The sequence below is a fragment of the Notolepis coatsorum genome (assembly GCF_963971535.1).
Source record: "Notolepis coatsorum genome assembly, chromosome: 14".
Lineage (NCBI taxonomy): Eukaryota > Metazoa > Chordata > Actinopteri > Aulopiformes > Paralepididae > Notolepis > Notolepis coatsorum.
This window is the reverse complement of record NC_140178.1, coordinates 35,443,689-35,467,835: the sequence shown is the minus strand read 5'-3', so window position 1 is coordinate 35,467,835 and position 24,147 is coordinate 35,443,689. Positions and strand designations below refer to the sequence as shown.

The 24,147-nt window shown below is 43.2% G+C and overlaps 1 protein-coding gene across 4 annotated transcripts in view; it reads left to right on the top strand.

The window, feature by feature from the left end:
* Nucleotides 1-1,480: 1,480 nt before the first annotated feature.
* Nucleotides 1,481-24,147, top strand: part of lasp1 (LIM and SH3 protein 1) — a 77,766-nt gene continuing 55,099 nt past the window's right edge. For 2 of the 4 annotated variants that reach the window (XM_084328558.1, XM_084328555.1), the window contains exon 1: nucleotides 1,482-1,979. In XM_084328558.1, coding sequence (XP_084184684.1) covers nucleotides 1,911-1,979 — 69 coding nt within the window. In that variant the 5' untranslated portion in view covers nucleotides 1,482-1,910. Of the gene's footprint in view, nucleotides 1,980-24,147 lie in introns of all 4 variants that reach the window. The other 2 variants (XM_084328556.1, XM_084328557.1) reach the window with 2 other exon arrangements.

Here is a 24,147-nt window from a genome sequence, read left to right as displayed (position 1 = left end):
CGTGTGGAAGTGTGTGCTGTGAGTGCATTTGATGGTTGTTACATAGTGTTATTATCATTTAGCATTCTGATGGCCTGAGGATAGAAGCTTCTTCTGAGTCTCTCTGTGCTTGCCATGAGACTCCGGTATCGCTTGCCTGACCGCAGCAGTTCAAAGAGGCAGTTGTTTGGGTGGCTGGAGTCTTTGATTATTCTCTTAGCCTTACCCATGCACTGCTTGTTGTAAATGTCTTGGAAAGTGGGAAGCCCACCTCCAATTGTGCGTTCGGCTGAACGGGCCACTCTCTGTCTGCTACGGTCTTGTGCTGTGCTATTCCCAAACCAGGAGGTGATATTGCCAGTCAGGATGCTCTCTATTGTGCATGAGTATTAGTTCTTAAGGATCTTCTGACTCCCGTTGAACTTCCTTAGGCGCCTAAGGAAGTAGAGGCATTGCCGTGCCTTCTTCACAACACTGTCAATGTGTGTGGTCCATGTCAAGTCCTCGGATATGTGGACTCCGAGGTACTTAAAACTGTTCACTCTCTCAACCGGTGCCCCGTCGATGCTGAGGGGGCTGTAGTCCCTGACCCCCCCCCCCCCCCTGTCATATGTTATGATGAATTGAAAATGGGGGACCCTGATGTAAACAAGACGAAATACTTTCTCTGGTCTGCATCCCCTTAACAATTGTGTGTATTGAGCTGTACTGTATTGTACCCATTCTGCAATCTGTTAATAAAATGTTCAATCAATCAATCAATCAATCAATCAATCAATCAATCAAAAACCCACAGGGAGAACACCCCTCACCTATCCTACAGCAACATGGTACCGCATACGAGGCTGCAGACAGTACTCCATTGTCGGCAGCAGATGTCACTCTAACCAAATGCATTTGATGTGACTCGGCTATCAAGTAGGAAACATCGTGAACGTGGCAAATACAATAAAAATAAATGATGTGTACATATATTAAGTGGTATTATAATGCCGGGTTATTCACACACTAAAGCCCCTCGATTGCAACAATCAACCACAAACGACGGCATGAGTCGAAGCAGACGTGATGGAGGTCCCGCGTGGATTCCATGCCACAACAAGACTGCAAACATTTTGACACCTACTATGCTGCGATTAAAAACATTGACAATGACATCTGGAATCTAAAAACGTTCAAATGGTTTGGTCAGATATCTCTTCTTCCCAGGAACGGCTGGTCTCTGGCTGAACCGCCCGCCCTGCTTCTTCTCGTTCTCGCCGAGAGAGAGAGAGAGCGAGAGAGAGAGAGAGAGAGAGAGAGAGAGAGAGAGAGAGAGAGAGAGAGAGAGAGAGAGAGAGAGAGAGAGAGAGAGAGAAGGAAGGGGGGGAGATAGAGAGAAGGAAGGGGGAGAGAGAGAGAGAGAGAGAGAGAGAGAGAGAGAGAGAGAGAGAGAGAGAGAGAGAGAGAGAGAGAGAGAGAGAGAGAGAGAGAGAGAGAAGGAAGGGGACAGAGAGAAAGAGAGAGAGAGAGAGAGAGAGAGAGAGAGAAGGAAGGGGAGAGAGAGAGCGAGAGAGAGAGAGAAGGAAGGGGACAGAGAGAGAGAGAAAGAGAGAGAGAGAGAGAAGGAAGGGGAGAGAGAGAGCGAGAGAGAGAGAGAAGGAAGGGGACAGAGAGAGAGCGAGAGAGAGAGAGAGAGCGAGCGAGAGAGAGAACCCGAGCTCTTTCCGTGTCTGGTTGGTAGTAGACTGACAGCCAGCTGTGCGATCAGGACGACAGCAGCAACAACCTCGCGGATTTTATTCGTTAAACAACACTAGCATTTACCGATCGAACTCCCATTGTATAGATAGATCGGAGGATAGATAACTCGACCGCGTATAGCATCAATATTATTCACGTTACAGGAAACGGATCCGTCGCTAGCTAGCTAGAAGAGCATTCCTCTAAACATGAATCCGTTGTGCAGCAGATGCAGTCGAGTCGTGTACCCCACGGAAAAAGTGAATTGTCTGGACAAGGTAAGAGGAAGAACGACTACCTTATTATTTACAGCTTCTGCTTTTGAACATAACGTTTGTACGTCTTTCTTAAAACACGTCCACGTCGTAATGTTAATCACGCTATGTTCCTACTCAAAATGGCCTAAAAATGCCATTTTTTTGTGAATGATTCTTACACTACACCCCAACTGGGCAGGTATGTAGCTAACGTCAGCTAGCCGAGGAGCTAACATAGGTTACATGCTAGCTAGCGGTTAGCTAACGTTAGCTGTAGCTGGCCACGTTATACGACCGTCTGGGACACCCAACGAAATGTGTATTGTAATGTACTTAACGCTGGTTACAGTGTTTGTTTTCTGAACAACTCCTCACATGGTTTTCAAATAACGCCCCACAAAAAAAAACTGGCTTGGGCCTGTATACCACTGACTTCATGGCAACGAACTTATAGTACTCTTATTGAATAATTGCTATCCATGGTCAAGGTTACCTATATTCCTTCTCTCAAAACGTATAGTATGGTAAGATGATATTGCAGTAAACACCGATCATGCAGGAATCCTGGCTTTTTTAACACCCTGTCAGTGGATACATTTGTTCTGGTTAGGCTACTACCCCACATTTTAATGTGCTCTGAATTGCCAGAGAACTGCACAACAGTTTATTATTTCAAGTTAGAAGTGACCGACGCGTAGATGATGGATCCCCATTTTGTATTCACGCAAAGCAGTGGTTTATCGACCAGGTACTAGTATCGTCATCAGTCTCATCCATATTCACTTTGGCGAGTTTACTTGTTATGCGGATGGTACTGAGACGGTGTTACTGATGACGTTGTACGTCCCGATCCAGAGGACCCTGCCTGGACCTGTCTTGGCTCTTAGGTGAAAGGGCATGGAACCGTGTGGTTTACTGCATGAATGTGTTTCTAATTTAATCGGTGACCATGTAACCTTAAGAATAACAGGTCCATTGTAACACAGTTATTGGGCAGCATAGTGCACTGACGCTCTTCCTGAAAGAAATGGGTGGGGTCTCTCTTGGGATATGAATAGACATTTTTATATGTTGGGCCATGAAGTGGGCCTGGGGTCTAGTAGTAGATAATTTGTCTAATGGACATCTAAATGGCCATTAGGAATCAATGCCCTGTCAAGTGGTTCGTACCTATCGTCGATGGAGATGGTATCTGAAGGGAAACATGCTCAATCTGCAAATTATCTAAAGTAACATAACATTACCACTTGACTGGATGTGTGTGTGCCCAGTTGCATGCCTGTGTTTTTGAATGCAGCGTGACTAATGTTTTCTCAAAGTGCATCCCAGACTGGAGTCTAGCCTGTTTATGTTTATTTCCAGATTGGTTGACTGTAAAATTCAGGCAGGGCTCTTAATAAGAACCATACTGTCACAAGGAGAACCTGAATGTGTTCTGGAATCTGTGCCGGGAGCAGGGTGCATTCCAGCAGACAGACACTCCCATAAAACATGCCTCCCTGTCGGAGGCCCGCTGTGCACATCGAACCGCCCGTCTTTCGCTACCATTCCGCATCAGCGCTCATCCACTCAGGACGCAGGAAGACGAGCTCCTCTCTTCCCCCTCATCCGTGGCATTGGCTTGCCCCTCTCGTCTGTGTGTAAGGCAGGCGTGGCTGCAGCGCCTGGGGATTTTTCTATGTGCTGGCCGGGTCAGGTGAAGGCAGGGTAGCAGAGGCTGCTGCTGCAGTGGTTTTCCCAGTCACTGCTGAATGCCTCCACCTGACGGACCTCCTCCTGTACTGGACCTCTGTGGAGAGAGAGAGAGGCTGAGCCACAGACGCTTGTTTGTCTGTCAACCTGCATTCCAGCGCAGCTGGGCTTGGCAGAGCAGAAGGAGGGGGCAGTCGAGGACGCATAAAGACAGGAAGTGACTGCTAGCCAGGCGAGACTCTTAACGGAGGAGCTTACTTATCTTCCTTCCTTTCTGTAGTTGGGTGGCTGCTGATAAGTGAAAAGAGCAAAGCGGTCACATTTTGTGGTGCATATGGGGGGCCTAGTGTCAGATTTACTGAATATCTGTGTCTGATATCTGTCGTACTCGTAACACCATGTAAGCAAATTTTCTTGAAAAGCTATCTGTAGCCTTAAATCGAGGACACAGCTGTACAGCTGTTGCATTGGGACCTGTGAAACAGGAGGGATTTTTTTTATTATCTTTTTCCCCCTCCTTTTCCATCCCACTGTTATGCCAATTCCCAACCCCTTCCTGGTTGTTGCACACACCCCCCCCCTACTGTTGGTCCGGGAGGCCGGAGACTACTGTTGCATGTTTTCCTCCGACACATGTGCAACCAGCCGGCAGCCAGCCTGGCAGCGCAGATTCTCACCGGGAGAGTGTAATGTGTGGAAGGTCACACTACCTTTCTCCAGATCCTACCCTCGCTGTGCAGGCGCCCCGACCGAACTGTAGGGGTCGCTGTCCACAACGCCCAGGACCCACCCACGGCTTCCCTCCCCCTTACTCAGCCAAACGAGTTAGTATAGCGATCAGCCCAAGCCAAGGCAATGCTGACTCTCCGGGAGTCGAGACCGCAGCCTCTTGCATTGGTGACGAGCACAATCTCCGCTACACCACCTGGCCGCCAACAGGAGGGATTTTAAACAGAAGGTTTGCAAATATGCAAAGCACAGTAGCACACTAGTTAAAGCATCTTCATTAGGTTGAAGGTTCCTGTATACGAGTGAATGTGTGTGTTTGTTTGTATGTGTAGGGTTTTAGTGTTGGGTTAGCGTATGTGTGTCTCACTTTAGTACTTTGTGATAAACAGGAAGTGTGTATTTCAGGATAAATTGAGACCCAGTGAGAGGGTTTTGGGATGTAAATCTCTTGTTATTGATGAACCATCTCCTGTGAGAGTGTCTAATCACTAACTCACTACATGCTGTCTGCTTTTCCTTTCTCAGAATCGTAAGCTGTTTTTCATTTGAATGTAGAGAATGTTTTCTAGATCTGCTAGTACTTACTTATACATTATTTCTACATGGGCTTCATTAATAATTAATTGTGACATATATACCGGTCGTATGCGTGTGTGTAAAAGCTATGTGTAATATGTTTCTAGATATGTGGTAAAGAACCCAGTGTATTTCAGAGAAGACATTCACGTTTCATTAGTGCAATATATTAAATAATGTGAATATACACACAGTGATAATCTTTATTTTATTTACCTTTCCCCAATTTGAATTGGGTTACACATATGGATCAGCATAGGCCATAGGCAACACAATAACATGTATTCCAGTGTTACTACACAGAATAATGTTTACAACACAGATCAACAAAATCTACATTAGGAAGAACAATGACAATTATTACAGCACACACAGCCTGTAAAGAGACATTAACCCTTTCACTACCACACTACATAAGGTTAACCCTTTACTATCACACTACAGACGGAACTGTGTAGTGTGATAGTAAAGGGTTAACCTGTATTGTGGTAGTGAAAGGGTTAACCTGCTGTCGTGTGGCAGTGAAAGGGTTAACCTTCTGTATTGTCGCAGTGAAAGGGTTAACTGTTTGGTAGTGTGGCAGTGAAAGGGTTAATGCAGATCTCAGATCAGCTTGCAAAACATAGCACCGCGGTATCCGTTGGATTCCGTTTCATCAAATTAAATCCAGATCTCGGATGTTTGAAAAGGAACCTCTCCGGAGGCAGTGGAGAGAGCTGGGAGATATCTGGATATCCCACCAAACGTCTTTAAGTTCTTATGTGAAGCACTCGCAACACTTACAAGGAGGAAACATTCCTGGGCTCCTCCAAGGTCTCTCAGCAAACTTGGTTTTGTTCCCAGTAATTGGCGCTCAGAATAATGAATTGCAGGAAGGCATTGTGATCAAGTATATAATGGACTTCATGTGACTTTTAGTTTCATATGAGTCTGACTGTTTGATTTGGAGCCAGAGCAGGATGGGGGAGCGTAGAATGTGGCCCCGACGATGTGTGTATCTGCAGTTTGACTTTTTGTAGCAAACAAGACATGATGTTGCAAACTATTTTCCTGCATGAAATCAATGCTATTCATTAGGGCTGTGCGATATGGACAAAATCTTCTATCCCAATAGAGAAATTTCCTATCACAATAACGATAGGCCTATATCACGAATTCACGATATAGTACGTTTTTGGGTAAATTCAATGAAACATTTGTCTATGCAAAATAACCACATACTTCATGACTAGATTTTGATAATCCTGAGTGTGAATTAAATACAAATGAAAGGCGCACACACACACAGAAAACTCAGCATCTCTTTTTACCACAGCTTTCACTCATCTTGCGCAAAACCAATCATTTCCATGGATTTGATTTCAGTGTAGGCATGATGAATTAGCAATAATCCACTTGATAAGTAAAATTGGATGCAACCGAATAATGCCACGGCTTGAGTCGAGTGAAAGCAGATGACTGACGAGCTTTTAAAAGTAAATAAAAACACAAAGTACAACAGAAGGCTGAATATTAGGTCCTCCTCCAATGGTCCATGAAAGCAGATTGATGCATTTGTATTCAATAAAAACACGATGCAGGTGCCGATAATGCTCTCTGGGCTCCTGCGAGACATTTGTATTGCTGCGCGCAGTGGGATGGGGTGTGCTTGATTTCAATCACAGGCCAGCTGTTCTGTGTTGTCGGAGTATTGCCGGGGGGGTTCGCTCTGTGTCACGCTCCTCCATGTTTGTTATTCCAGCACATGTGCGCGGGGTCAGGAATGAAGTCAAATACTGACGTAAAGCAATTCTCTGATGGAAACGATAGAGGAAAATATCTACCCATATAAATATTTCTCTCGTCCCACGATATGTCATCATGTTCGAACAGCCCTACTATTCATCTTTGTTTGGATGTACATGTATGTATATTGACCTCAACTGACACCAGTAATGTTGATATGTTGTGAGAAGTCCATCGCAGGTGTGCGGAGCGTGCGTTGGGTGGAGTCGCGCTCAATTTATAATGCTCATCAAACATTGAAAACTGGGTCAAAGGTCGGAAGGAATAATACAATCTTCCTGTACTGCAGCTCAAGATGGCCTCTGGTGCAAATGAGAATTCAAGCCAAACCCCCTGAATCCTAATACTGCCCAGCAGCCACCCTCACAGCTCATTATTTGGCACAGCCTTTTGCTTAAGCTTTAATGCTCAGCAGTATTTCACTGTTGCAGGGCAGCAAAATGGCTCTTATTTGGATGAGTTTATTATAGTCTACTTTAAGGGTTTATTTGAAGTTTCGAACATACAGGTTGTAGTTATTTGGGGATCAGTAAGGGGGGGGGGGACTGTGTTGGATGCTGATGCACAGACGAGTAGCTACCATTCTCTGTCGGCACTGGATCCATTTACTAATGATGTGCTCCTATTTTAAACAGACTGACCGTAATATCCAGGCTCACTACTACATCAGCTGATCTTATTCAAACAGGCTGACAGACAGTAATATATAGTGTCTCTACTACATCAGCTGATTCTATTCAAACAGACTGAGGCTGCGGTTACACTAGGGCCATTTCATTTAGTTTCATTTCGCTTTTCAGAACGCTGCGTATTGGCAGGCAAGTAAGAGTTAAGTTAGACGTCTTTTTCTTCTTCTTCTTTAGAATTTCCGGCAGTGTAGACGCATCGTGGTGTATTACTGCCCTCCGCAGTTCTTTTGATGAGCTCTTCTTCTTCTTCTTCTTCTTCTTCTTTCTTCTTTTGCATTTCCCGCATGCAGTGTAGATGCAACATGGCATATTACTGCCCTCCTCAGTTCTTATACTCCGCTAGTGGTTTGGTTTCCATAGTTAGGTCTTTGGTAAATCAACTTTTGATTGTTTACGCTCTTCTTCTCATCTTCAAAACACATTACTATCGTCTCTATCTCCTTCTTCTCTGCTCTTGCCTGTCCAATACTAATAAATACAATAACGCTATATCCTCTGATACAACTCTGACGCGTGCAGAAATGTCAGCACTGACTCTATGGTCAGCTGGTGGTTCTCATTATCCATGCCAAAGAAAGATTTAAGAGAGAAGGAAGAGACTCCCAACTCTACCAAACTTTTATAAAAGATTTCCCTCTCTTTCCTATACCTTTCACATTCTAGGAAAACATGCCTGATAGTTTCAGTCTCTCCACATTCACACCGCCCATCTGGATGTTTTCCCACAATGCACAAGGTACTGTTCAACCCACAGTGTCCCAGCCTCAATCTACACATCTTCACCCTATCGCTCCTAGACCCATATCCATCCACCTTGATTTTGACCCGAGGCTGCAGAGAGAAATGGTGCCTTCCCTTGGTCCCCTTTTCCCACTCAGCCTGCCACTCAGCCTCAACTCCTTTCTTTATCTTCTCTCTGAGTTCTACTCTTCCCATTGAAATGCCTATCTCTTCCTCCCTTCCCAGGCTCTGTTTGGCAAGGGAGTCAGCCATCTCATTTCCCACAATCCCAGCATGCCCCGGAACCCAACAAAACTCCACTGAACAGCCTGCCTTCGCAATCCTATATAAAACCAACTACATCAGCTGATCCTATTCAAACAGACTGACCGTAATATCCAGTCTCACTACTACATCAGCTGGTCTTATTCAAACAGGCTGACGGACAGTAATATCTAGTGTCACTACTACATCAGCTGATCTTATTCAAACAGACTGACTGACTGGAGTCTCACTCCTACATCAGCATATTCAGGTTATATATAAATAGGTTGTTGATGGTGATCAATGCTTTTCACTGTTGATGTCTGGGACTGACTAAGCAGACCTCAGCTCTATAAAAGTAGCTAAACAAATCATTCAGAGATCTGAGTCATGCTGTATCCAAATGTCATGAAAAGGGGGAGGCCTCAGTCCATCGTCCACCAGTAACCGCCCTGACTCAGACTGCATGTTAGAATAATAAGTCACCTGAGGAAGTGACTACACAATGAGTCTATTGGGTACTTCTCCTCGGTACATCTCATTCTAGAGGGGAACTGGGACACAGACACTGCTCGCTTTTCCCAATACAACTGTACTGGTCTATTTATAGGAGGAGCACAGAGTCTACATTGTCCTGCTCTCCTTCCGTCACAAGTTAAAATATTTGAGATGGAAGATGGAGACTGTGAATGGTAAATGGACTGCATTTATATAGAGCTTTTATCCACTATTATTACAACTTATATCTCACATTCACCCATTCATTCACACACCGATGGCGGAGGAGACCATCCAAGTGTTATTAGCAAAATGAGCTTATAAAAATATATGCGCATTGCACCAGAAAACGGACGATTTAGACATGAGAAGAAGAAGCACTCATGAAATCGTTGTAATCATAAGAAAGAGGAGACCCAGGGTTTTCGATGGATGTCGAAATTTCATAAAACTACACTACCCAGTAGGGATGGGTACCGATTACCGAACTCTGTACTTTTAACGGTATCGACCGAATTACGTCGGTACTACAGAGTATTCACGTTAGATCAATCGGTGCCACATTCCGATACCTAAGACCCGCCCAGTTAGAAAATAATCAGAATTCCAATGACGCGCAATTGTCTTCATTATAGACACAGACCAGCGCGGACCTTCAATGACAAGCAATTGTCATTTCATAAGACACAGACCAGCGTGGACCTTAAATGACACGCACTTGTCATTTCATAATAGACAGACCAGTGCGAGCAATGTCCAATGTGTCTAACATGCTTTGCATCCTTACCATGTCCTAGAGCCATATGAAATCCGTTTTATTTTTTTTCCAAATTCCATAATTTTTTTCTCCCAAATTCCGTTTTTTCCCGTTTTAATATTTCAGAATTCTGTATTTTGCTTTGTACGCTCATTTTACCATCAGAAATAGTGTCTAATAAGTGGGAATGAATAAATGTCCACAATTTAATAAGATATAACAGTCCATTTAATAGGGCTGTCTTAAATACTTCGAAGCTTCGAAGCTTCGTTCGATGGGCATGGGATTCGAATATGAAAATAAAATTTGATTATTAAAAAATATAAAAATATAAATGATATATATATATTTTTTTGCAAAATCAACTCTGCCTCTCTTTGTTAACTACAACAAGCAATGCTGTTTGTTATTTAAGATGAGGTCGGACTCGGCACTGACAGATTTGTGTTCATTGTGCTGCTTTTATAAAGCCTCAAATGATGGCTTACAATATTTCATGAAAGCAAAGTGTTTTGTTTGTCTAAGATTTAAAAAGGTTTAAACTTTACAGCACTGACAAAGTTGAACAAAGTGCTGTACAAGTCCCACAACATAATAAAAAACAAAAAAAACAAAAAAAAATTATATACCGGTATATATTTTTTTAATTTACAGTTGATTCCATTTTTATTGCTCAATTCCGCGATTCCGTCCGCGATTCCGTGATCGCGGATTTCATATGGCTCTACCATGTCCACACTAGCCGCTAAGCTAACCAGCGTTAGCCGCTAATAGGGCTGTACCGAATGCTTTGAAAGCTTTGAAGCTTCGATCATAATGTTGACATTCGAATTCTAAATCAACATTTGAAGTAAAAAAAATTATAAATTCTTTCTTTTTATTATAATTTATTTTTATATATATATTTTTTTTTATGTGTATTCATTCTGTTTAAACCAATGGGGATTTTCTTCACAGTTGCAAATAAAGATTAGGCTACACTAATATTATAGTATATGACTCGACATAAAAATAAAACATTTGTCATAAATGATGTAGCCCCGGCGCCCCAGTGGCGAACCACATAACGCGCTGACCCGGGTTTGATTCCCGGACCCGTCGTTATTTGCCGAATGTCTTCCCCCCCACTCTGTCTCCTGTTCCTCCTCTCTCTCTCTACTGGACTGTCCAGTAGTAAAAAGCGATAAACGAAAAAAGAAAAAAAATTATGTAGCCTACCTGCATCCGCTTGGCACTCTGCGCTCCATCTAATCAAGAAATCACCATCACTTTTGTACCAACCATGCCCGTATTGGATTATTTATGTTGACGAAACTGATGAGTTATATTCATTAAAGAAACTTGATTTAATAAAAAAATATATACTAATTTAATCACTTTATTCAAATTGAGGATATAAAAAAAAATCTTTTTTTTGATTGTCATAAAATATGACGACAGACATTCGAAGCTTTGTTCGAATACTTCAATAGAAGCTTTGAATGTTAAAAAATGACATTCGGTACAGCCCTAGCCGCTAACTAGCGTTAGCCACTAACGAGTGATCTCACGACACCAGTTCCATTAGTGAGGAAAGGGGGGTTGGGTGTTATATTGACGAGGCTTGACAACCGACGTTCAAAGATAACTTCACATTTATTGGCTGTTCATTTATATATATCGCTCCGAGTCCATACAACTCTGTGTGTTGTTGACTTCCTACTTTCTAGTGACTGACATCACTCGAGTCAACTACTACGGCATCCAATAGGCTCAAACTCAAACCTAATACATCACGGCAGTGGTGGCTGACTGAGCCTCACTACCTCTCTCACTCTCTCTCTACGTTCAATGATTTAAAGTAGCCAAACGTTTACCACGAAACCTATGAAGTGTGCCTCACGTCAACGCTCACACGCACAATACATGCTTACTTAGGATTTGACTTGATTCAACAACAAAGCAGTCAGGGCAATGGTAAGCCGAAAAATTGTTGCAAAGTGTGGTTACAATTTTACAAAGCTAGATGCAGACAACGCTCGCTGCAATATTATATATTGTATATAAACAAATTGTTCTAAATAAATATTAATGATGATAAATCATTTGAAGTTTGGACAAATTCTTTACAACTGAGATAGGTAGATACAAATTTTAGACTAAAGTACCGTTGGGTATCGGTTCAAATGTGAACAGTACCCAACCCTAGTGTTTCCCCATGATCGTTTTTTCAGGGGGGTTGTTCTGTACAGTTGGCATGGAGACTCTATGAAAGTGTGGTTCGCGCTACCCCTCGTTACTGCTTATTGCTGCCTACATAGTCCACAGAGCAAGAATCAACTTAAATATTTCCCATCAGCCACAACGACCGCAGCGAAACCTAGCTTCAGATCGCAGCTCTGACAACCCCTACAAGGAAGCGCTACTGGTAGAAGGTCAAAACTAAACGAGCGCTTTAGCTGATTTAACTTACCAATGTCTGTTTCATAGAGAGCCACGGCTTATATTCTGAATTCTCCATCCAATTCTCCCGTCCCGAGGTTCGGTGTTTTCCACCAGTAACATTAACGTTAGCTACTGCTCCTTCTGAAGGCGTGTCTTCAGCTTCTGGCTGATGGTGGAGCTGGAGGATGGGTAGAGATAGGAGATGTGACTGGTGTTGACCTCGGGTAACAAGCTCGGGTGTCTGAACTCTCCCCCCACAGTTTCTTCACTACGGTTTCTTCAAACCTTGTCCAAAAATGTTTATATTTTTGATTGTCACATTGGATGCCTTTTTCTTTCGCGCTCAAACAGGAGGCGGTGTCTAGAGAAGTGCACAGGGCGCAACAAGCGATACCACTACCACTGATTACTGTTACTGCCTCAGCTAACATTACATAAGTTACATACATTACTACTCACAGCCCTCCAGGCGTTGCTGTTCATATGTCAGTCGTGGTAAGACCCGGCCGTACAAACAAGGTTTGTTGGAAAACTGCCAAAATGAGCTTCTCCTCGATTGGTTTGTTTTGCTGTCAACTTCTCTTCAGATACCTCAGATTTGTAATCCCTCCCCTCGGTTAATGCGCGTAGTTTGGAGGAGACGCGCATCTGTCGCAACAACACCATTGAAAACCATAGAAAGAAGGTGCAGGCGTCCAATGTGATCACAGCCTTAGGCTTGTTGCCTACACCCTTCCTTTACGACATTTTAAGGTTAGCTTGATTTAGGGCTGGGCGATATGGCCAAAAATCATATCACGATAACTATATCGATAACAATATCATATCACTCTATATTCGATATTATCGATATTGTTATAAGTATAATTTTTATTTTATTTTATAAACAACAGATTGCGCACACTACTAATAAATGTCACAGCGTGTAGCTACCTATGGTGACCCCTTACTGCACTATTGCTCTCGCGGTGGGATTAGGCTACATCTCACTAAACAATAGTTGTTCAGGGCAGGCCTCACGGCAATAAAATGTCAGGGGAAACACTGACCTCCCGCCATAACAAAACGGTACCTCTCTCTTGATCCTTTCAGCCAGGGATATTGTCGAATGGCTCAGCGCCGGCCGGCCAAGCATTGTTTGTAAGCCGCAAAGTGCACACTACAGTAAATTCAAACAGGAGTGGCTTCAAATGTGTGTTAAGTGCATACTACTGTAGTACAGTATACCATGTGCCATCAAATCGCTGTCTGCCTGCTGGCCAACATGAAAGAGCTTGGATGTGGTAAAAACTAAGGCATCAGGTAGGCAAGTAAATGAACCATGGGCTTTAATGACTTGCTCTTCTTTATTAGTACTCGCCAGATGTGGGTTCTCTGTGTCTTTAGGCATATCCTGTCTTAGATGAAGAGCATATTCGCTCTTTTTCTTTCTCTTTCTCTCTTTTTCTTTCTCTCTCTCTCCGCTCTCGCTCTCGCTCTCTCTCTCTCTCTAGCTCACACACATACTAATTAGGCTGACAATTAAATGACAATTCCTTTTTTCACATCCGAGAGTCATCTCAGAACTAGGTAAAACTGGAATGCACGGTTAACCATACAAACCTAAAGATTCAGTACAGTGAAAATCGTGTTTTTCAAACTCATTGCATTCTTTTAGAGAAGGTAATTATGTTGATGTAAAATGTTAGAACTGTTGTTGTGATGATGACGACTAAAGCCCTTTGATATCTTATCCCCCTGGATATCAACAGAATCAAACCATTTCAGATACCCAATCTGCTTCCGTGAAAACATTGCATAGTCTATACTCGGGTTACCCTTATTGGCCCACCAGTCTGTCAGTAGTTGTAAAGGATATCAGCTAGCTAGTCCACAAGCAAGTAATACAACTAGTTTGCTACAATTTAGTTCATTTTAGTGATTCAAAAACATCCACAGCAACTGTGACAATTTATTTATTCCCTGCTAACATAGGTTAGTAGGGGTGTAACGATTCCACCTCACAACGATTAGATTCGATTACGATTCTTCAGACAATGATTCAATGCATCATGAAATCTCTTCATTTGACCACGATTCGATACATTTTCTATCAGTTAATTCCCCCAAAAATTTTGAATACACAAATGTGGCTGGGGGATCTGATTCACTCAGCATGAATGGACTATAGGTCAATAAAAACAATACACACAAAAAGAATACATAATATTTTTTTGTGTGATGAATTTCGATTATAATCTATTCTAACATATTCAAATCGATGCATCGAATCGAACACATTAGAATCGATGCATCGCTACACCCCTATAGGTTAGCCAATGTTAACTCACTGGAAGCCAAACCCGAGATAGTCCGGGTTAACTCGCCATGCTCTGGGCACCAAACCCGAGAAATCTCGGGTTTTAATCCATATTTCTTTTATTAGCGATATTCATTCATTTTTCATCCATCCAGCCTGACGTTGTCATTGGGAATGGGTCTGAGCTCGCAAAGGGCAAATACCGCCGCCTATTTTCTCCCGGATGGTATTGCACATCATTGGATTGGATTGGCTGGGACTGCATCAAAAAAATAAGTCCGGTCCAGGTTTTACTTCTTTGGCATGCAGCTGGATACTATTGCATTGACTGGGAGCAGCGTGGATTATGTGTTTTTGGATATAACGTTGGATCAATAAACACGATCAATATCGCTGCACGATTTTGGGAAATAATCTAATTGCGATTTTTCTGACAGATATTGCGCTTGCGATTTAAATTTGCGATTATAATAATAATAATTTTTAAGCAGCCCCACAGAGGTTTATTGTAAAATGCGGCTTGCATCTGGCCTACGCGGTGGGTCTGTTCAGGACACCGAGCCTGAAAATCTTTCTTTTTACCTGGGAATCGATACTGGTACCCAACAGTACCCTTTTTGCTGTACTTTACACTCCCTCTCTGAAGTCTAAACTTCACAACACACAATCTAAAACCCCTTACCTCCCTCTCCCAAACCGTTCCTACAACAATAACAACAACTTGCAAAGGAGATCTTGTATCTCAATGGGACTTCCTGGTTATTTGCTAATGCATCATTTCAAATCGCGATTTCGATTTAAAATCGATTAATCGTTCAGCCCGCCATGAGGACCCATATACTATCGATGATCTAGCGTTTATTTGAAAAACGATTAATAAATCAAGCGACAAATGGCACAATTTCTAAGGAAATACATTTAAGCTCGATTTGCTGGAGTTTATTGAGATGAGACAGAACGGCCTAGAAATATATTGATATTCATCACGGTATAAAATGGAAATGTATGTATGAAAAAATTATCTGTTTCGTGCATGTTGACTGGAAGCAACTTATTGACGATCACTGTGTTATTTAGATCTATTGCTATTATATTTGATATGTTTTAAGCACTCACAAATAAGTCTTATTCTCCATTGGATAAAGCGTTGGCCCAGAAGGGCCATCAGCAGAGGGCGCTGTTGGCTCTGAATGAGTTAATCTGCCATAGCAACATGCATTTGTTTACATTTGTCAGCTTCATCTATTATGATACTAACTTGACATCTCCTTTCAATGAACAACATACCCCCCCAACATACTGAGAATTGGTGCTGGCCTGCTGGGAGAGGGTGCACTAAAACAGTTCTAACCAGAGCTATTTATTACCAGAGTTAGGAACAGTGAGGTTTCAAAAGTGTCAGTGGTTTATGACTTACTATGATAAGATGGCCACAGCAAAATGAAAAAAATTACACTCCTGACATTCACTTTCCACAATAAGCTTTTTCTGACTAGTACCGTCCACCACTGTACTGGTTCTTTATGTTATATTTGACCATCGCTAATGCTAAATTAATGCTTGCCATGGAAGCAACCATGACATGTTTAAAACCTTGAGTAAAATCATTCTCAATTAACATCAGCCATGTCTACATTTTGCTTGGCTATTATTAGAGGTGCGACGATCGATTGGGGGCCAGTCGCACTTTGTATATATATTTCTGTGCCGGTCAAATTTAACATTTCACAACAAGTCATCGGCGTGGAGATTCAAAATAAGCAACTATGAGCAGAATCAGTTGACGGTTTAGCAACAAGTCAGTCTCCTCCTCTCGCTCCTGTGTCTGTCAGCTGTTGCATTAGTCGCTAACAATGTTAGCTTGTTAGCTAACTATCTAACAAAGCTAACTTGTTGGACATAGTTGCAATAACAGTAGATCCCAAGGTAAAACAGACCTACCATTGTGGCTTCAACTAAAGCTTCTCCGGGAGCTACTAAGATCTATTTTCTCCTGATTAGTCCAGTAAACAGTGCGTGCAGCAGGAAAGGCAGCATGGCAGAATGGGTCTAGTGTATCGCACTAGGCTGTCAATCAAAGTAATTGGGGTGGGACTAATCTCTTGGCCAGGCTTGAGGCACCACAGATACCATAAATCTGGTATTGGCTGTTGTGTATATTAAAAATGTATGAAAGATGTTAATGTTTTGATACAATAAAACATAACTGGGAATCCCCGTTCAACGTGAGGTTAACTATCATAACCGATCGTCCTGCTATATTCCTTTATCTGTAATTTATTATATTTATTAGCAGCCTCCCCAGTTAGTAGCTAGATTAAAAAACATAGTGGAAGTGGCAATAATCAAATAATCTTTTTCTTTTTTTATCTACTTTTTCTCCCCATTTTTCTATTTTTCTCCCATCCCAATTTCATAGTATCCAATTCTTCCCTCCCCTGTCTTGAACGTTGCTAGACTATGCCTCCCACTGGTCGGCTGTAGTGAGGACAGAAGCCTTGCATCACGTGTCCCCTCCGGTACACGAGGAGGCAGCCTGTCGCATCTTTTCACTGCAGCAGCTCGAACTCTGTGGCGAGGAGTAATGCGTGGGAGGCTCTCGCTGCCCCCGCTACTTCCTGCTTCCGCCGCACCGGCGTCACCAAACCGACCTGTCCAATCCCCGTCCAATCCCCACCCACCGGCTTTCCCACCCTCTAACACTTGCCAATTGTGTTAGTATGAACAACCGGCCAGCCGGTAGCAACGCCGAGAGCTGGGCTCGAACCCAGCCTCTCCTGCGTTAGTGGCGAGCGCCTTGCCCACTGCGCCAATCAGCCGCCCCCAATAATAAAATAATCTGTATAAAATCATTGCTTCATCCGTCTGATTCAGGTGATGCTAGCGGCCTCTCTTGGTCCATATATTTGCCATATTCTGAATCTGTCATGACACGACGGCTTCCCCAATCGATGAAAATGTTGGCACCAAGAGGATTCCTCCTCTTAACTGGGCATGCGTCAGGCCCAGTCTCCTCCATAGACCAGACAGTCTCATTTAACAAGGCTAACGTTTTATTTCCTCAGACGCGGAGTGATACTGACTTGTGAAAAGGAATTAGAATCATAGCTGAGGGTATGTGCTCAAGTCATTATACCACTGCTATGAACCAATCAGATTGCTTGATTTGAACTACCAGTTTTATACCATAATTCAAACAGCCTTTCTTGTTAGTATACAGACACGTGCTCTTGGTCAGACACTCGTTTACCAGTCTCTCTCTGCCTCTGTTCACGCATGGTGTCTGGAGCCTCTTCTCTAGCTGCAGGGGTTGTTAGGCTGACTGAGCGTGTTGGCCCTTGAGTGGCGTCTCAGGGTCCCCGCTGACAGATCACGGCTGCCCTCATAGTCCATTAGTTGATTAGTCGTTCGGTTTGCTCTTAGTCTACCAATATTTAGTTGACTTGTAACTGTCTTAGCTGATCTTTTATTGTTTATTCTTATTTATTGGGTCTATATGTATGAATTTGCTCAGTCGTTCATTGCATTTATATAGCGCTTTTCTAGACACTCAAAGCGCTCCCCACAATGTAGGGTGGAAATTGCCTCCTTCACCACCACTGGTAGCACCCAACCTTGGGCTACGCAGGCTCAATGGCTGCCATACACTGGCACCAGGCACATATCACACTACACAATAGGCTTGTTTGAGATTAATTTCGGCTTGCCTCGAAAACAAGCGAGAGTAGACTATTGCAGCCGGGGGAGGAGTCAGAAAGTCGAACACTTCAGATTTGACTACAGCCTGCTCGCTTGGCAGATATCGCGTTCACGTTCCCACACACACACACACACCTGTCCAGCTCATTATAATGCGAGGGCCGTGTGGCGAGGAACACACACACCACACACACACACTGCTGAATAATTCTGTTTTGCATCAATATATGTATATACTGTATATTGAGGCAAAACACAATTATATATACAGTATATATTGAGGCAAAACACAATTATTAAGCAGACGCTTTATGTAAGATGTGTGCAACGAGATATAGCCTATATATTATAATTTAGGCTAATTATAATTTCAAGAGCGCACTGATAATGTTTGGCCAGCTAATTATCCTTTGGATTTTATCTTTTATATTTTAAATCGCTGTATTGGGCGTGTGTGTGTGTGTGCAGGATACAGTATCAGCTGCTGCATCGTTAATGAACTATAGATTTATATGGAATTCATTAATCTATTCTATTTCACTATATCGCGCGATTGGGTTAACTTAACTGTAAGCCAGACGGCATAGTGAAGTACTGTACATAAGAGCGGTAATGCTCAGATTGCTCATTGAGTCATGACTAGTATAAATGCTAAACGTAATTGTCGTATTCATTATCATTATAATTATTTAATTCCGATGATAGAAACAGTCCGTCTGTAGAATCGACTTGAAGCAATCACCAACTATTTGTTCAGGGGGGTTGATATATTGTTATTTTGATATAAACTCCATTGGAGATGGTTATTAAGACAGCATTTATGAGGAATGTGTAAATCAGTACTCTCATAATGATGGATAAGATAACGTTATTTGAAGAAGCTCTTGGTACCCAGTCAGATTTCCAGAGCAAGTCGGACAACATTCTAACCGCCATGCAACACGCTTGGCAAGGTGGTAGTAAAAACTGTGCAGATCTGTGCCTGCCTCGCCAATCTCAAACAAGCCTATTGGCTGAACGGCTCAGGAGACGGGGATTGATATCGGCCAATTAAGGGGAAGGGATGATTAGGTGGCCTTGATGTCAGAGACCCCTACTCTTTTACAATGGACGTCCTGGGTTCTTTAACGACCAAGATTCAGTCTATGATAAACTATATCTTGTTTTGTAAGCTTGCCCTCGTAAATGAGGGTAACCTCAGTGTCTTACGAGTTGAAATATAGGTATGAAATGGAAAGAATATACCTAATATTTGCTCCATCACGCTCGACACTTTTAAAAACATTTTCAACTCGAGGGCAAAGCTGCGTCTCTTCGCCTCCGCTCACGTCTTCCCATTCAGTTTGTATGCATTTATGCCGCCTCTATACTTGGCTTTGCATTGTAGTCGATTAATCGGGCGGTTTGATCTTCGTCAACAAGACTTTTTTTTGTCTATTAGCCGATTGAGTTATTCCCTGAAAAACTATAAGCACATCTCTGGTAAGCACCTGTTTTTAAAGAGGTCCACCTGCAGAAAGCTCTACCTCCCATTACCCTGCAGTCCAATTTAATGAACATGGCCTGGATTATCTAACATGCGACTTTCCATAATGTGAGCAGATTTTTTATGATATCGGTATGAAAACAACTTCTGAACGGTGTGATATAGATTATTTCCCCCTATATTACCAGCCCTAACTCGGACACATGGCCTACATACTGCACACACACACACACACACACACATACATGCATGTACACATACACACACACACACACACGCATATATGTACGCATACATACACACACGTACATGCCCTGGAGCTGCACTGATGCAGGGAGACAGTCCCAGTTTATATGGTAGTTTTATTTCTAGGGCTCTATCTCTGCAGTGTCCTGATTTTACAGCTGACTGACAGATCCAGCCTCGGCACCCTGGAACCTGGTTCTCCTGGAGCTGGACGATGCCCTTCGCCTTTTTCTCCCAAGATAGTTACCCGGGAATAAGGCGACCGACCGGGTCGACTGGCCGTATTAAATGGGTCATCCACTCATCCCACGTCTGAGGAGCCCGGGCCGGCACAGTGACCCAGGTTAGCGGGGTCGCCACAAAGGGCCTGATTCATCTTAAGTGAGTTAGCGGTCGACCCGTGTGTCGTGGGGTCTCTCTCGCTTGACAAAGTAAATTATGGTGTTTATTACGTATGAACGAGGTTGTACACTTAAAGGGGAGATGAAGCATAGAGATATAAACATGGGGCGCCCTCGTGGCGCATACCATAGTGCCTCGCGCACCTACGCGGCCGACCCGGGTTCGATCCCAGCTCCCGTCGTTATTTGTCGCATGTCTCTCTCCCCCACCTCTCCTCCCGTTCGCCCTCTCCTCTGTCGGTCCTGCGTGACCAATAAAGCTGTAAAAATGCTTAAAAAAAAAACGAAGAGATATAAACAGTCATGGCATCAAATTAGTATTTATATAAACCACAGAAAAAAATCACGTTATAAAAATAAGACGTTTCTAAGAAAAAACTATTTGTTATGTCCATTTATGTAGCATTTATGAACATGTGCGCCGCCATTTTGTTGCTGACATCAAGGTGATTGTTTGGTCTGGCTCCTGCCTGGTTTACACTGCTGGTTAGCTGCATGTAGCTAGTTAGCTGAACCGTAGCTAGGTAGCCAGCACGCTAAATGCTCTGCGACGCTGGTTGAACTGCCTGGGCCGGTCTGTCTGTCGAAGACCGAGGGAACCGCATCGGGCTTCAGCTGATTAGTGTTCTTCTGGACAAACCTCCCACCCTCAACAACATAATCCGAGGCAATGAAGTGTTCGCTGCAGATCTTCATTCCCTGTCCATCAGGCGGATCGCGCCGCTTGAGTGCAGCCAGCCAACGCGCCAACAACACTGTTTTTTTCACTGGTAGTTTGTGGAAATGAACCAACTTTCCTCTCTCTTTCACACGGTAAAATTTGTTTGAACAGCCGGGAGCAATAGAAAAAGAACCACCGCAGTCCCGTTGTTTGGTAGGCAACGTTGCATTTACTGACTGACCTTCAAGACACGACCATGTTTACTAGGCAGCTAACCAGCAGTGTAAACCAGGAGCCAGACCAAACCATCACTGTGACGTCACCATCTAAAATGGCGCCGCCCATGGCGAAAACAGGGAAATTACATTTGAGTTTTCAGACAAATAAGCAGGATTTCACATTTGATTATAGGACCCCGTCTTACCCAAGGTACACAACAAACAAACTAGGCTCATATTGTTCAATGCCTCATATCCCCTTTTAAGTCCTGAGGTAGACTGGAAGCGGATGCACTAGAGCAAACCAGGGCAGCACAGTTAATCACATATTAATCGTGATTGTGATTTTGGCTTCCGCGTAATTAATTAAATATGATCGACTGTGATCTCGAGGCATTCCATTTCGACTGCCTGTTCTTCTATATCAAATCAAGCGCTCCTCATTCGTCAGCTACATTGTCTGGCCAATCACATGTATTCCTGTGTGCTGTGAGCAATAGCCCCTTGTTTATGCCAGTAGCTTGAGGACTGCATACTTTTTTTGTAAAGCTTAGCTTTATACTTTATACTTATAGCACATGCATGTGCCTGGTCTCTTTTGAAAGATAACATTCTGAAGTTACCAATGTAAAAAAGGAAAATCACTTTAAGTGCTAATGAAATAGAGTAACAGAGGTCTGAACTTGAGTTGAACTTGAACTTGTGTACTTACATTTTTCTGTAGTGGTTGCAAGATTCCATATTCCAGCATAGAGGTATAAACTGGAAAACACAGCAGATCCGAAGTCTTATGTAGTACAGGTCCAAATTTTTATAAAAATCCATTCAGAAATGGGTATTTGAGAGAGATCTGGGAAACCGTGCAAAAAATAAAAAGCTCTCCAAAATCAATTTCCTCATCCACGGCCGTTTATTCTGAAGTGTGATTGACTTCTGGTTTTTGCTTGTCAACTTTCACCTAGATCCCTCATTTGCACCCCCCCCCCCCCCCCCCCCACATGGGGTATCATTGGAAAGGTACTTTCATTGGCTACAACGCTGACCAATCATTTGAGCCATCAGCGGATGCTTGGCAGTTCTGGAGCGTCGGAGTCCGGGGTGGTCGTAAAAAGACGCTCGCCTGACATATTGTCATGTAACTCGAGAACCAAGGCATGGATTTGGTTGAGTGAGGTGGCGTTCGAACGGCAACAAATATCTTTCGTACAGTAATTTATATGTTCTGCGACAAATCCAGCCGCTAGACTCTCGCAAAGTGCCGTGACTTTCGTGCAAGGGCAAAATGGCACGTATACATGCCAGTGCACGTTAAAAGGTTAAGACATTTAAAGACAAGGTATTGGTACTTTTGAAAAGAGCTTCACTTTATCATTTGGGAAAATTGTATGTGTAATTCCAAAGTGTTGACACTACAGTGGCTCAGGAGGTTCGATTCCGGCTCCTCCCGGGAGCACGTCGAAATGCTAGTTTCCCCAAGGGGATCAATAAAGGAATATCTTATTCTTATCTTATCTTATGTCACTTAACCCCTAACTGCTCTCGATGAGCAGGTTGACACCTTGCATGGTAGTTTCCGCCGTCTGTGTGTGAATGTCTTGAGTGAAAGGGTGAATGTGAGGCATAAGTTGTAAAGCGCTTTGGATAAAAATGCTATATAAATGCAGTCCATGTTGACATGTTGAGCGCATGGTCACTGCCTACCCCTCCCGCACCACACCAGGAAGGCTATTTAAACATAATTCCATAACTGCCAACACTCTGGTTTAACCTGTAATGGTCCTTTGTCACTTTTCCTGTTAATCGCCTGCATTTCAGTTAACGTTAACTCTCATTGATGATTATCAGGCATTTTCGCTGTGAGCCATGCCACACATTCCTATTAAGAAATATGTGAGGAGCGATGTTGGCTGAAAGGATATGTAGAGAACATGTGAGAATCACTTAGACCCAATCTACTAGAGGAATGTGACTATTACATTTATTATGACACCAGACGGCCTGAAATTGAGACTTCTTATTTAGCTCTGTATGCTTTATAGGGTGGGTTGATTTTCTTTCAACCACAGTTGAGGTCTAAAAGATTTTCAGCTTAGAAATTAGCATTCTGCTGATAAACAAGGCTAAGTACCAACAACAGAATCCAACAGTCCTCCAAGTAGCTGAGTATGCTTTCATGAATAGGCCTAGGAACTTGCATTTCTATGTAGTCCGCATCTGGCTTTGCCAAGAAAATGGCCTCAATGCTGATCTTCTATCCTTAAACCCCTCTGTGAGCTGAAGGCCGTTTGCTTCCAGTGTGTTTTCACTTGTAAACGGCTGCATCAGGCTCGCGATATTAAACGGAGTGAAAACCAAGCAGAAGTGGAAGAATCGACGTGCTAAGCGTAGGGCTGGGCGATATGGCCAAAAATGATATCACGATAACGATATGATAATAATGTTATCATAGACGGCTAGGTGGTGCAGTGGGCAAGGCGCTCACCACCAATGCAGGAGACGCTGGGTTCGAGCCCAGCTCTCCGCATTGCTATCAGCTTGGCTGGTCGTTCATACTAATACAATTGGCAGTATTAGGGGGTGGGAAGCTGATGGGTGGGGATCGGACGTTGTGGACAGCGACTCCTACAGGTCGGTTGGTGCGCCTGCACAGCAGAATCAGGAAGCGACGGGGGCGGCGTACCCTCCCACGCAGACCCCTGACGCTGAGAGATCACGCTGTGCAGGTGAAAAGATGCGACGGCTGCTTCCTCGAGTACCGGAGGGGACACGTGATGTAAGGCTTCGTCCACATTGCAGCCGGCTTGTGGGAGGCATGGCCTAACAGCGTTCGAGACAGGGGAGGGTAGAATTGGACGATACGAAATTGAGATGGGAGAAAAATAGAAAATGGTAGAAAAAGTAGATAAAAAAATAATAATAATAATGTTATCATATCACTCGATATCGATAATTATCTAGTATAAAAAAAATATATATATATATATTTTAAACAACATATACGCTTATTTTGCAGCAATTCTTTGTCGTTGCCTCCATCTTTAGTGT